Source organism: Lepidochelys kempii, chromosome 6, assembly GCF_965140285.1.
Source record: "Lepidochelys kempii isolate rLepKem1 chromosome 6, rLepKem1.hap1, whole genome shotgun sequence".
Lineage (NCBI taxonomy): Eukaryota > Metazoa > Chordata > Testudines > Cheloniidae > Lepidochelys > Lepidochelys kempii.
The window spans coordinates 119,286,274-119,300,996 of record NC_136385.1 but is presented as its reverse complement, the minus strand read 5'-3'; the positions used below and the strand labels follow the sequence as shown (position 1 = coordinate 119,300,996).

Here is a 14,723-nt window from a genome sequence, read left to right as displayed (position 1 = left end):
GATCCGTTTATAAGCCAACCCCCACTCTTTGATGCTTCACTTTTTTATCAAAAATGTTCAGCTTATGAACAAGTGTATATGATACTCCCTGGTACAGTGGAAGGAAGTGAGGGTATAAGGAAGCAGACAGGTCTATTTATAAGACCCCTTACTACAATCTCTCTAGTTCACGCTGTCTTCCATCCACAGTCTGAGGCAATTGTTCAGCTGTTCCATGTTCCACAGTTATGGCTCTGCCACAAACCTGCAAACTTTCCCAAAGCATTAGGGACGCTCTTCTGGCACTGCTCCCCTCAGGGGGAACTAGTGACCACTTCCTCAGCTGGATCTTCTCCTCTGCAGCCACTTGGGCCTTTCCTTGCCCTGGGGAAGTAACTGGAGTGATCACTGCCCAGAAGGAATTGCCTGTGAAGGGACTGGTTTCTTCCAATCGTGGACACAGGCACTCTATTAGGGAAGTAGTGGAGAGGCACATGTTTTTGCATTTCCCTCTTCCATGCTTTGTTCACCATTCTGCACTTCATGTGGATAAGCAGGGGCTTCAGCCACCTGTGTCTCAGCACTAGGGAAAGAATGCATCTATTCCCTCTGCCAATAAACAAACAATCTCAAGAAATGCGTGGTAAATTATTCTATTAAAAAGGAAAGGGGGAATAAGCTCTGCCATGGAGAAGTCTGGAACTGCCTAACTGAAGCTATGAAAGCAGAATGGAACTAGTGTGCTCCTCAGAGGGATAGACAAACCCCTTCCTGAAAGCATCTGATACATCTGGTCCAGCCTCCAAAGCAGCTGAAAGCAGACTGAAAGAATCACTGTAACCGATCTGTGGACCTCAGTGAGATGACTAACAAACTATTTTGTCTTACTCAAGTAGCTAATTTTATTGACTGTGATTGGAAGGATCACTCTAACCCAAAGTGTGTTGCGAGTTTCTTTTAAAGGGGTCACCAGGGCTGTTGTTTGACACCCTGCCACCAGGGGCAGAAGCTGAAGCCCAGGCCCCACCATCCGGGACTGAAGCCAACACATGAGCAACTTAGCTTCACTTGGTCCCCTCTGGAATGGGGCCATAGGCAATTGCCCTGCTTATCGTCCCCTAACGCCGGCCCTCATTCTAGACTCTAAAGAACCTAGTGTAATACAGGACACTGGAATTGTGTAGTAATTTTTGTTGTCGGAAATAGGTTGCAATGCAATGAAGTTTTGAGAACCCCTGACAACCCATCCCAAGCATTCACAGTCTGGAATGCTATTGTCAATATGCAAGAGAACATAGCACCCTCTAGTGGCTTCAAAAACACTGCAGCCCACAGAAGACAGAAAAAGAGGGGGGAAAGAAAAGTGGAGGAAGGTGAGGAGAAAAGTGATAAAAAGAAAGGGAGGGGGAGGAGGGCCTGACAAGGAAAATTGAAGAGGGGAAAGATAACTGTATTAATCCTCCAATTGAGGAATGTTTTCCACATAGACCAGCTAGTCTAATTGAAAACGTAAGTCTGCTCCTCAAAGACTAGCCTAACCCTAAAATACCGTTTGAAAATATCTCTGATAATAAGCCTCCCATCTATAGCATGTAGCCCTCAAAACATCCAGCAATTAAATTAAGTTTGCTGCATTGGCTAAATTTCGTCTGGTTGTAACAACAGGTTTTTCAAACTTTGCAACTGGAAACAAATGGAACTGAACAAATGGAAAATATAAGTTACCATATTAACCACAAGAGTTAACTGTTCAAAATTAAAACTGTGCAATACTTCTTGGAGAGATCAGTCTCTTTACAAAAAGATCATTCACAACATATCTAAGCCATATTGCAGAAATTTTAAAAACATCCTGAGTGAAGAGAATCTAAACTATTTCTAGAGAAAACTAAATAGAAGTGTATGTATTCTCATTCGATGCTTAGAGCATCTGCGTAAAAGGAAAGTAGAAATATTACTTCTCCCTGACCCTGAATCATTTCTGACCCAATTTCCAAGCTATTCCAAATACCAGTTGATTTTACAGTGCTGTATATCCAACCCACAGTACCCTTTCTAATACAATATAACCTGCAAAACAATACTTACATAACCCTGAAAGCAACACACATACAGAACCAGATTGCAACCAGTATTTTAAAACCTAAAAATACAACAGTTCTGGTATCCGCATATACAGTAAGAAACAAGAAATCAAACCAGGGTTAAACTTGACCTATGACAGTGCAAATGAGGCAGAGGTCCCTAGTGACAGAAAAAGGGCCAGGATGAAGTGACACAAAGCAGTTAGATCACTCTTTTGGATGGCGGTGGATAGTGTATTGTCAGAACTCACAATACATACCTCCAAGACATCCACAAGATTCTTCAGCAAAACCAAGATAGACAAAATTTCAAACACATACTCCCACAAAAAAAATGTTTTAAAGAAAACCATCATTATATCTTTCAAGTGTTTTTCATGCATCATAAAGAAGTGAAGGACACAAACACGTTCCTAAAATCCTCTGCAGGTCACCTTAGACCATAAGAAAGGCCATACTGGGTCAGACCAATGGTCCATCTAGCCCACCATCTTCCGACAGTGGCCAATGTCAGGTGCCTCAGAGGGAATAAACACAACAGGCAATCATCAAGTAATCCATCCCCTCTCGTCCAGTCCCACCTTCTGGCAATCAGGTTTAGGGACATGCAGAGCATGGAATTGTGTCCCTAACCATCTTGGCTAATAACCATAGATGGACTTATTCTCCATGAACTTACTGATTCCTTTTTGAACCCAGTTATACTTTAGGCCTTTACAACATCCCATGGGTGATGAGCTCCACAGGTTGACTATGCATTGTGTAAAGAAATACTTCCTTATGTTTGTGTTAAACCTACTGGCTATTAATTTCATTGGGTGACCCCCTCACCCCCATTATTGTGTTTGTGAAGGGGTAAATAACACTTCCCTATTCGCTTTCTCCATAAATTTCATGATTTTATAGATCTCTATCGAATCCCCCCTTCGTTGTCTCTTTTCCAAGCTGAGAAGTCCCAGTCTTTCTGTTCCACACTCCTAATCACTTTTGTTGCTCTTCTCTGTACCTTTTCCAATTCTAGTATATCTTTTTTAATACTGCATGCAATATTCAAGGTGTGTGCATACCATGGATTTACATAGGGGTATTATTAAATTTTCTGTTTTATTATCTATACCTTTCCTAATGGTTCCTAACAGTCTGTTAGCTTGTTTGACTGCCACCGCACACTGAGCACATGTTTTGCGAGAACTATCCAGTGACTACAAGATCTCATTCTTGAGTGGTAACAGTTAATTTAGAACCCATCATTTTGTATGTATAGCTGGGATTATTTTTTCCAATATGCGTTGCAGCTTAACAAACTATAACATTTTATATCTAACTACAGTTTACAACAAACAACATAAAATAGATAAGGGATTAAGAATGCAAATGTTATGTACATTTCACTGTTTTAATCAAAATCTGAAAACAAACCAGTGCTCTAGCTAATATACAACTTTGAACTATTTTTTGGTCATACACTGTCAGCAGCAGACATTTTTCTGAAAACAATTTTGTATTAGGGAATATAATTAAACATTCTAATTGGGAGATCAGTCCTGAAAGTGAATATTTTAACACTGGAAATATATTGACCTTACACTTTCCCATCATCCCTCAATCCCCACTTCTTACAAAATACCAGTGAACTAGTGATGACAGCTAGGTCAGGAGCCAAAATAATTTTTTTAAAACTACAACAACTCAATACTTTTGAGCTGGGAGCTGTGGGGTTTCCCCTCTGCCCGTGGCAGCTGGAAGCTTATGCGCCCCCCCCCCTCCACCCACGGCGACTGGGAGCTGCAGAGACACCATATTTCCCAAAGAGAAAACAGGACACCGAGAGCTGCTAGCCCAAGGTGTTCTCTCTCCCAAGCCCCCGCAAAAGGCTGTTGCCCATTGCTGGAACCCTCAGGAGTCTGTCACCTGTCACTGGAACCTTACAGGGAGCCACCTGTCACTGGAACCCTGCCAGGGTCCTGCTGCCTGCCAGCTCCGGAGTCCAGCAGCCCCTTGGGCTGAAGCAGAGAATGGTATGGAGGTCTCTGGAAGTCACGGAACCCGTGACTTCCATTACCTCTGTGACATAAACGTAGCCTTACTTATGTTAAATTACACTGCAAACTCCTCAAGGCAGGGACCATCTCTTCCTATGTATTTACAGAATAACTAGCACAAAGAAGCCAGCAATACAAACAATAACGCTGTACAGCCACATCTGTTACTTCTACTTTTTGTTTTAAAATTGCTGGAAAACATTTGGAAAGCATCTCTCCTCTCCAGTTCTCCAGGAAGATCCCAACACAAGTAGACTGTGCTCCTTATATGCACAAAACTGATATTAGTAAGAGTGCTCCATGTGTACACACTTGATATTCTAAAAAGAAAATCACAATTAAGACTCACCACATGGATTGGAGAGGAGAGTTTTGCCCAATATTTTCAAGAAATCGATAGTGACTTAAAAATAGTAAGACATACCAATATAATTAAGAACGTAGCACAAAAAAGTAAAAAGGCTTTTTAAAAACAGGACTATTAAATCATAATTACTTTGCAAGCAATGCAAACATAACAGAAAGCTAATCAATTACATAGTACAAAGAATACCACAGAATGACGGAGATTCATACAGTCTATGTAAGGCTGAAACACCTGTTGCTTCATTAAACAGCCAAATATGACAACATACAAATTTGAAAATATGTATGCACACTAGAAAAGGCCAGTGGTCCAAAACCTATCAGGAGCTGATATTTATAAAAGTACTGGGGAGGGGAGGGAAACACTACACACCTTTACTACTCCACCTACTTAATACTTAGTTATAGGCAATTTACTAAGGGGCAAATGCTGCCCCTTCTTCTATATCTGGAATCACCAATCATTCCCCTATAGACTAGAGACAGCCAGCAAGGGTAGAGGTTATTTCCTCTGACCAATCTTTGAGTTCCCTTGTATCTTTGCTCTGAGATAAGGACAGGGCTTCCCCCAAAATAAAGATGAAGTGTGGACATTTGCTTATATTAAGGTTATCAATATTAACCTGTCACTCACTAAGACCCTAATCCTTTAAACACTCCTATTAACATCCCAGTGGAGTCAACTGAACTACTCACATGTGAAGTTATTTGAAGGAATGGGTCTTTGAAGGAATGGGTCCAAGAAAGAACAAAGATTTGAGGGAAGAGACTGGGTGAATATGAGCTACCTTTCATCTAACAAAAAAAAAAAAAGACTCTTTAAAAAAGAAAAAAAAAACCTAAGGAAAGGTGCAATCGATCTTAGCATCTTCTCAAAAAGAATACAGTTTCTAATAAAGAAAACAGAATGGGTGGTCTCCTCAATACACAGCAACATAAACCAGTCAATGTATGGAGTATCCCATTATACTACCTATTTACCTGTGAACACATAATGGAAAATGAAATAAACAAAGGAAAAAAATTACACACACATTTAACGTTATCAGAGATATGGAAGAAAATTACATCATTTCTGTGGATGTTCATTTCTTCATATCACTCACAATTAACTTCCATTTTTAACCTTTCATCTAATGTTTTTGCAAGATATCATGACAGCAAAAAGAAAATAAATTAAAATAGAAGAAGCCTCAAAGCTTTATTTTTTAGGGCGATATGAACTATGGTGCCTTTGAGAGCAAGAAGCACACCCAGTCAACAGACAAATATTAAATGTTTCAAAAAAAGGGAATTTAGTTCACTTATGGAATGTTCCAAAAGCACACAAATTTTGGAGATAGCTAAAGACATTTTTAAAAAAAGGCATTCCATAATCATCAGATATACAAATGCAAAAATTCAATTTAAACAATGCATATGCAGTAACAAGAGTGCAGGAAAATGGAAGAAAATGGATGGAGTTTCACCACAGATTTGGAGAAAACCATGAAGTAATGTTTACAAGTATTTAAAATAAAACTATAAAAGTTTAAGATATGGGATAATACCTGCCTCCCTCACAGGGGTAAAACAAGGATTATGGCCCCAATCCTGAACTCTATGCATGTAGATGGACCCTTCTGCCCACAAGGAGGCCACTAAAGTCAATGAGCCTCTGAAAGAGTCCCACGGTTCCACCTGTGTAGATCCAACTGCAGGACAGATATCTTAGTTAGCATTTGAAGATGAAAAGCACAACTAAATCCCAAGTTTTTATGATTATGTAAGAAGGTTGTCTAATGGAGAGATCACAGCACTGTAAGTCAGGAGTTCTGGGCTCTATTCCCAATTGTGCCAATACTGCACTGTGTGATCTCGGACTTATTAATGGTATTGGCATTTGTAAAGCATTCCAAGTAACTAAAGTGAAAAGTACCATATAAAAGCAAAGTTTCAGAGTAGCAGCCGCGTTAGTCTGTATTCGAAAAAGAAAAGGAGTACTCGTGGCACCTTAGAGACTAACAAATTTATTTGAGCATAAGCTTTCGTGAGCTATAGCTCACTGCATCCGATGAAGTGAGCTCTAGCTCACAAAAGCTTATACTCAAATAAATTTGTTAGTCTCTAAGGTGCCACATGTACTCCTTTTCTTTTTATATAAATGAAAAGTAATTCATTCCCAATGAAATCAACAGAACTACTAATGTAAGAGCTAAATGTTTCACTTTTCACTATGTAAGAATAATAAATATAAACGTGATTACGGGTTGCAGGATTGGAGCCTATAATTATGACATAATAATGAGGGAAGATAAATAATATTCTTATGATAAGACAAAGACGAGATCAAATGTAATTGTACTTGGAAAAACCAAAGACCACATCCCACAGTCCTTACTCAGGCAAAACTCCCATTGAAGTTGATGGGATTTTTGCCTCAGTAAGACCTTCAGCACTTAGCCTAAAGATAGGCTTTTATACGAAGATCATAATAAAACTTGACCGATAAAGAAAACAATACAATAAATCATATATATAACAAAATGTGCAACAAAATGTTCCCTTTTCAGACAGTGCTTCCTTTTTGCTGTTACAGAAATAGTTTCCATGGTATTAAACGATTTAATAAATGTATTAGTACCTCAATACATTTCATAATATTGCAGTAGCAAAGCGATTGGTGAAGGAGGACTTTCCCTCTCTGTTTTGGGAAAAGTAAAAAAACTTTTCCAAAATTAAAATTAACCTTCAAGCTGAAATTTCTTGTCAGCCTAAATGTGAAATAGTTTTAGGCTAGGTCTACATTATAAACTTATATTGGCATAACTACGACCCTCAGGGGTGCGAAAAATCCACACCCCTGGGTGATGCAGTTATACTGACCTAATCCATGGGGCAGACAGCGCTATGTCAATAGAAGGGCTTCTTCCATTGACACAGCAACCCCTTCTCACAGAGATGGATTAACTACGCCAATAAGAGAAGCTCTCCTGTCAGTGTAGTAGCTACACAGAGCAGCTGCAGCATTTTAAGTGTAGACTTGCTCTTGGAAAAACAAAGAACAGGCAAACAGAATTATACTAAGGTATCAAAGAATATGGAACAGGGTGGACGGGGGATGTTTATTCCTGATGTACTTACTTTACATTTGTCCTGATAGTACAAAACAGTTTGAATTTAAAATTTCACAGTTGTCACTTATCTCATCTTCCCTAAGAAATCAATTACTTTACTCGATGAAACTAGACATGTTTTTTATGACAGAAAAAACAGTGTGCAGTACATTCTTTTCCTATTCAATTTCAGTGCACACCACTCAGCACATCCTTAAGCGCACATACAAGTATAAGGCAGCACTGGAAAGAGTCTGGAAAGTCTAGCAGCACTTTGGTTAGGTTTTGGTGCTTGATATTGAAATATATATACAGTATATTTTTTTACCTCCTTCCCACCAACTTCTCCTTTGTAGCTTGCACCCGTATTGATCTACTTCTAGATATGTCTACAACACAACCAACACAATGTCTGAGGCAAACCAATGTTAATTAAAACAAAATAACCTCCAAACAAAAACCACACAAACAACAAAAAATCACACACCAGACAAGCAAAACCAATTATTTCATGATTAAACAGACAAGACTTGAAGGTCAACAAAGCAAAGCTTTGTTGTTGGACTACCGGATTGAGATTGGAATATAAATTCCAGAGATGAGGCCTCTCCATTGAGACTGCTCTCCCACAAACTCCCAAATCTAGGGGAACTGTCAGCTCTGACAATCTCACCAGCCCCTTTTAAAAGGCAAAAAGGCAGCCTTTAAGGTAGTCAGAACCCACACTATACTATCGGGTGGTCAAAGTGTGGCTCATGAGCCATGTGCAGCTCTTTTACAGTTGAAGTGCAGCTTGCGGAGCCCCCAACGCCCCCCAATTCTCCATTTATCAGACTGGGGCAGGGGGGACCCCAGGCTTCTGCCCTACGGCTGGTGGGGTTAGGGGCTTCTGCCACAGATGACTGGTGCCTGCTGAGAATGGGGGGGCACAATTTAAAGGCCATCCCATCCTCCCCCCCCCCCAAGAGCTTGAATCACGCCCCCTCAGGAGGTGCTGGGAGGGAGGGGAGCTGCTGACTTGTGGGGCTGCCGCAGGCACTGGGGTGGGAGGGGGAGAGGAGCTTATCTACATGGCTGCTGGTGGGTGCTGAGCACCCATCATTTTTTTCCCCATGGGTGCTCCAGCCCTGGAGCACCCACAGAGTCAGAGCCTATGCCCTCAGTGGCCCTTCCCTGCAGCTCCCAGGTAGTAGCTCTGCATGGACAGGCAGCAGAAAAAGTAACATCTCCCCCGGCAGTTTGCCACTGCTTCTCCCCACTGCTGCAGCTTCTAGCTTGCCGGCTCCACCAGCTGCCTTGCAAGGAGGGAGCCTGATGGCACCATGTGACCAAGCAGATCAAAAAACCCTGGCAAAAATCAGGGGGGTGGCACTTTACCCCCCCCATCACCTCTGGCAGCAGGGGTGGGGGGGGGAGGAGTCTCCCACCTGTCAGGGCTCATGGCTGAAGCCCCAGCAGGCGTGCCCCGACTCTCGAACTTCTGAAGATTGTCATATGTGGCTGGGAGGGTCAGTAAGTTTGGCCACCCCTGCCAATTAGGAATCCATAAAATTTACCAATATCTTCAATCACATGCTCTTATTAATGTTCTTATTCCTATCTGAGAGAACCATACAAACAATAGGGGGAATAATTAAGTCAATGGGAAATTTACTGAAGTCCATGGAATTATCCTTATGTTTCAAGTCAAAGACAAGCCAAAGAGTTTGCAGGATTGGGACCTAACAGCCTATCCAAGGGAAACAGTGAAACTGACTATACACAAAGGGTTGGCAATGCATATGTTAAGTAAAAGTTAAATATATATTCATATTTTTCACTCCTTTCAGCTTTAGTAATATTGGGTATTACTGGTAACAATAATAGGTAAAGTGTATTATAGCAAAAGTGTGAATTTTAGTTGATGGTGTCCCTTCAATAGATATAACCTATCTGAAGCAGCAGTATTAGGCCCAAATCCCACAAATGAATCACCACAGGTGGACCCTTGTGTCAGCATGAAGGGCCTCCCATGAAATCAATGAGAAATAACTTACAAGATCAAATCTTCAGTTTGTAAGCCGGGGCACTGTAACCACTGCTTATTATACTAATCTTAATTCTTTCACCGATATTTAGTGCTCCATGTTTGTCGTATTCACACACTGTCTCTTGCAGTAACAGTTAAGTCCCAACCCTGCAAACACACACATTCTTAACTTGACCAGCATGAGTAACCTCATTGATTTCAATGCGTATACTCATGGTAGTCAAGTTAAGAATGTGTGTAAGTGTTTGCAGGGTTGGGGCCTTAGATAGTAGGGACCAAATTTTCGTTATATGTGCATAAAGTGCCTCGTGTATTCCTTGAATGAATCACTAGGAGCCACTGCAATACAAATAATTAATAACAGTTGTAGCAACAGTTTGCTCATTTTTATATAAAATGTAAATCTATTTAATTTCCAAAATTTAGTCAAATTAACGAAAGGGCAAATTGTCCTTCTTTATGAACCAGAGCCGTAGGTATTTCAAAAAAGAAAGTGTCACGGATGACAGGCCTAAAATTTAACTTACAATTAAAATACTATTTTTAAAAAGTTATTTGGCTCCTGATGTTAAAAACTCTAGTAGCTCCACAAAAAAAGTTCTCAGACATGTTATAAAAATGACAACTCCACTGAGAAATCCACTAACAAAAATTCAGGCAACCTGGTTTTCTCTCAATTGATAGATGCATATAGAAGTGTGTATTTTTCATGTGTTTATCCTTTCTTGCGAGCAAGCAGGGTGGCAGGATTCTGGTCAGAGCAGGTCCTTTACATATTTAAATACTTTGACTAAACACAAAAGTATCAGACAAGTAGAGAGAAGGGATGTGGGAAATGTACATATCTGCAAAACAAAACAAAGGTGATAGGCCTAAACCTACTAGCTCTTGACAATGTCCAGAATTATGAACTTCAATATCAGCTACCACAATGATCAACTCTAATATTAACTTTAGTTAACTGTACTTATTTTCTTCCCTTGTAAACAAAAAGTAGAATGAGAAAACCTAGAAATCTGCATTTGACCACTTAAGTCTCTTCAATAACAGTTTTGGAAGGCTGAATGGATGACAAAATGAAAAATACACACATCCTTTTCCCTGCAAGGACATGATTCTAAGAGCTGCTCTGCCCCCCAGACTTGTACTAAAAATCAGTGGGAGTTGAGAGCACTTAGCTCGCTGCAGAAAGTGCTTGGCAGATCACAGAATTCAATGCTAAATTAATATCATTCACATCTGCTAATGAATCATCTTCTCATTTAAAAACTATTGCCACATTGGATTAAACGTTAAGGGTTGATAACCTAAAATATGTGCAAAAAGCTTGTGTGCCTTCAGACTGCCAGCAATGGTTCTGTTAGTATTAGAAATCAGAACTTCCACAAGTATTGCAAACAGTAAACACATATCCATTCATAGATGCAAGTTTTCATTTTTAATATATTAATTGATGCCAATTTTTTTTTAGCTTAATAAATATTAATATGGCATGAACTGTTTCTCACTCACAGGTCAAATCCCCCCTCAAATTTCTGTTATAATACTTTTTAGCACAATCTAGATGTCTACTGTAAAATAAAAATATTTTAATCATACAACTGATCTTGAGCCTTACCTTTTAGAAAAGGCAGAGGAGTTAATTCAATAGGCTTGCTCTGAGACCTAAACTGGGAGGAGCTTTGTGACCTCTTCTGTCTGGCTTTTCTGACGGACTTCCGAGAAAATCCGTCTACTTTATCCACTGACGGAGGAGTGGTTGGTGCTGAGGACATATCCCTACTGAAGGGAAACACACATTATAAATACATTCCCAGTGGATGAAAACAGGTAAAGATTAAATGAGTTTGTCAAGAGCCTCCTCCTTCTCCTCATTCACATCCCTCCTAAGAACCCACTTGTGACATCAAAGAGAGATGGTCCATCAATTTACATATTGGCCTTATGAACTAGCTTCATGGTACTATTGTAATTCTTGTCCGTTCTCTCCCCTATTTTGTCTATGGCCCTCACTTGTTACACCATGTCTGAATTTAGGCACTGATTCTGCAATCAGATCCACACATGTGGACACATGTGTATCCATCAAGATCAGTTGATGTCTATGGAACTCCACAGAGGTCCGGGAGTATGCCTGTGTAGACCTGTCTGCAGGATCAAAGCCTTCGATCATAAGCTTTTTGGGTCACAAAGTATCTTTTACTTGTTTTCACAAAGCACCATGCACACTTCTAGGAGCTCAAAAATAATAATGAATTTTAATATTAAAGTCACAACTACTTTATAGGACAATTAAAAACAAATAAAATTCAGTTTACTATCCATAAAGAAAGGTGGGTGTTTTGTGGAAACATTAAGTTCTCTAAAATAGACTGCTATGCTTTAAAACCAAAGAAAGTTCACTAGGTTTGGTCTACACTAGCAAGTTATGTTGGTGTAACTACATCACTTGGGATGTGGAAAATCCACGTCCATGAGCAATGCAGTTATACTGACCTAACTCCCGTGTAGACAGCACTATGTCAAAGGGGGGGGGCTCACCTGTTAATATAGCTACCGCCTCTCAACAACCAAATTCTTGATTTTTACCAGGCTTGCCTTCTCTGACAACAAAAGTTAAACCACATTTTCTCAGTGAAGTGGAAAGAACAGATTTAAGAAAAAAGATTTAGCCCCAGATCCAGCAAACACTTACATGTGTTCAACTTTAATCAGCAGAGCTACTCACAGTAGTCACAGATTCATAGATATTAAGGTCAGAAGGGACCATTATGATCATCTAGTCCGACCTCCTGCACAACGCAGGCCACAGAATCTCACCCACCCATTCCTGTGAAAAACCTCTCACCTATGTCTGAGCTATTGAAGTCCTCAAATCGTGGTGTAAAGACTTCAAGGAGCAGAGAATCCTCCAGCAAGTGACCCGTGCCCCATGCTACAGAGGAGGGCGAAAAACCTCCAGGGCCTCTTCCAATCTGCCCTGGAGGAAAATTCCTTCCCGACCCCAAATATGGCGATCAGCTAAACCCTGAGCATATGGACAAGATTCACCAGCCAGATGCCCAGGAAAGAATTTCCTGTAGTAACTCAGATCCCACCCCATCTAACATCCCATCACAGGCCATTAAGTCTATTTACCATGAATATTTAAAGTTCAATTAATTACCAAAATCATGTTATCCCATCATACCATCTCCTCCATAAACTTATCGAGTTTAATCTTAAAGCCAGATAGGTTTTTTGCCCCCACTGCTTCCTTTGGAAGGCTATTCCAAAACTTCACTCCTCTGATGGTTAGAAACCTTCGCCAAATTTCAAGTCTAAACTTCCCAATGACCAGTTTATATCAATTTGTTCTTGTGTCCACATCGGTATTGAGCTTAAATAATTCCTCTCCCTCTCTGGCATTTATCCCTCTGATATATTTATAGATAGCAATCATATCTCCCCTCAGCCTTCTTTTAGTTAGGCTAAACAAGCCAAGCTCCTTGAGTCTCTTTTCATAAGACAAGTTTTCCATTCCTCGGATCATCCTAGTAGCCCTTCTCTGTACCTGTTCCAGTTAAATGTGTGTAAATGTTTCCAGGATCAGGGTCTTACAGCATGTTTTTGGAAGGTCCTGAGAGCACTCAATGTCCATTGATTCCAATTATCTAAAGGACTACTATTGCTAATGGGAGTTGATTTTGCAACCTGCAGTACACCTTGAAGTCCTCATTTTGTTAAAATATTTGGGGACTGATCTGATTCATAAATAATTTAAATCAACATTATTTGGATTTTTCTTATTATGCAAAATACTTTATAAGTATGATTTTTTAAAAATTATGTAAAGATGAGGGTTGTTAAATGAAACCCTCTCAACTTTAATACGTGAAAAATTATTGTGTGTGCGCGCACACACACACACAGTCTACTGAAAATATAAAATACATAACTTCTTCAAGGAACCAAGAGGAATCCCTTGATATTGGACAGTGAAGCCGGCATCATCCAAAAACAATTCTTATTTCATCAACTTAATTTTTCCTCAGGTGTGGCTTCATTATCATCCCAAATAATACATCCTATATTTAATAGGCTATGAGCAACACACTTCTATACTTGAAACAGATGTTATTTACCAACTGAAACAGATGCCAACATCACCATGACATCAAGGGGCCATGGAAGTTTCATGGGAAAATCAGACAAATTATATGGAGAAATGTTATATACTTTCACTTCAACAAACCAATTTGTGATTCCTAAGTAAGTGGAGAGTAGAGTCTCTCAAAATATACAAACACAAAAAGTTACGTTTTGTCAGCAGGACTCTGGAAATAACAAAAAATGACACACATTCTAGATCTGTTATTCCTATTTCGCCTAATTAAAAAAATTTTTCATCTCCTCGTCAGATGTAACTGTTAAAAAAATCTAACCATTTCCCCAGAAATATTTGTACACAGTCTCAAAATGGAATTGCTAAGAACATTAACGGACAAAGACTGGAGCAGTTCACTCAAACTGCAGGATCATTCTGTCAGCAAGAGGCTTTACCCACACTTCTCTGCTGTAAATTTAGTAACAGTTTCTCCCACCTGATTTATACATTATTAAATTCTAATTCTAATTCAACAAGACTACATCCAGCCTTAACAACATTACAGTAAACACTGGTCACTTTTTCACATTCTTAATTGATCATTTAAATGCACTGAAAAACACTATTTCCATGGGGAGGGGGAGAAGGAATGAGGTTTTTATTGAGTGCAGCACAAGTGGCGGATAACTGCATTTACAGCTATAGCTTTCTCAATAGAAAGTGTTTATTTATAACACGGGAAATTTTTTAGTATTTTGGTAAATACACAGCGACACACACTAGAGACTGTCACCGCTGGGGACAACAATACGAGGAAAGGCGAGTGAATGTAAAAATACCGATGGATGTCACTGCAAGCGGCTAGGCAGGAGCAAGCGCCCCCACTAAGCACTCCGTGAAAGCAGGGGTGTAATTAGCTGCATTCTGACGGGTGTTACTGGATGTCATTTCCCTCCGCCAGGGGATAAGTAACACAGCTGGACTCTATCCTTTACCACCCCCACCCCGTGACCCCCATCTTCTCCAGCGCTCCCCGATCCT

At 40.0% G+C, this 14,723-nt stretch overlaps 1 protein-coding gene across 13 annotated transcripts in view; it reads right to left on the bottom strand.

The window, feature by feature from the left end:
* The window catches only part of PPP2R5E (protein phosphatase 2 regulatory subunit B'epsilon), a 108,933-nt gene that overhangs the window by 93,570 nt on the left and 640 nt on the right, over window positions 1–14,723 (bottom strand). For 11 of the 13 annotated variants that reach the window (XR_012159591.2, XR_012159593.2, XR_012159592.2 and 8 more), the window contains exon 2: window positions 11,214–11,377. The exons of 1 other annotated variant lie outside the window; for it this stretch is intronic. Coding sequence is in view for 8 of the 12 variants with exons in the window: in XM_073349889.2 (XP_073205990.1) it covers window positions 11,214–11,370 (157 nt within the window). In the remaining 4 variants the exon portion in view is untranslated. The remainder of the gene's footprint in view (window positions 1–11,213; window positions 11,378–14,723) is intronic. One more of the 13 variants, XM_073349888.2, reaches the window with a different exon arrangement.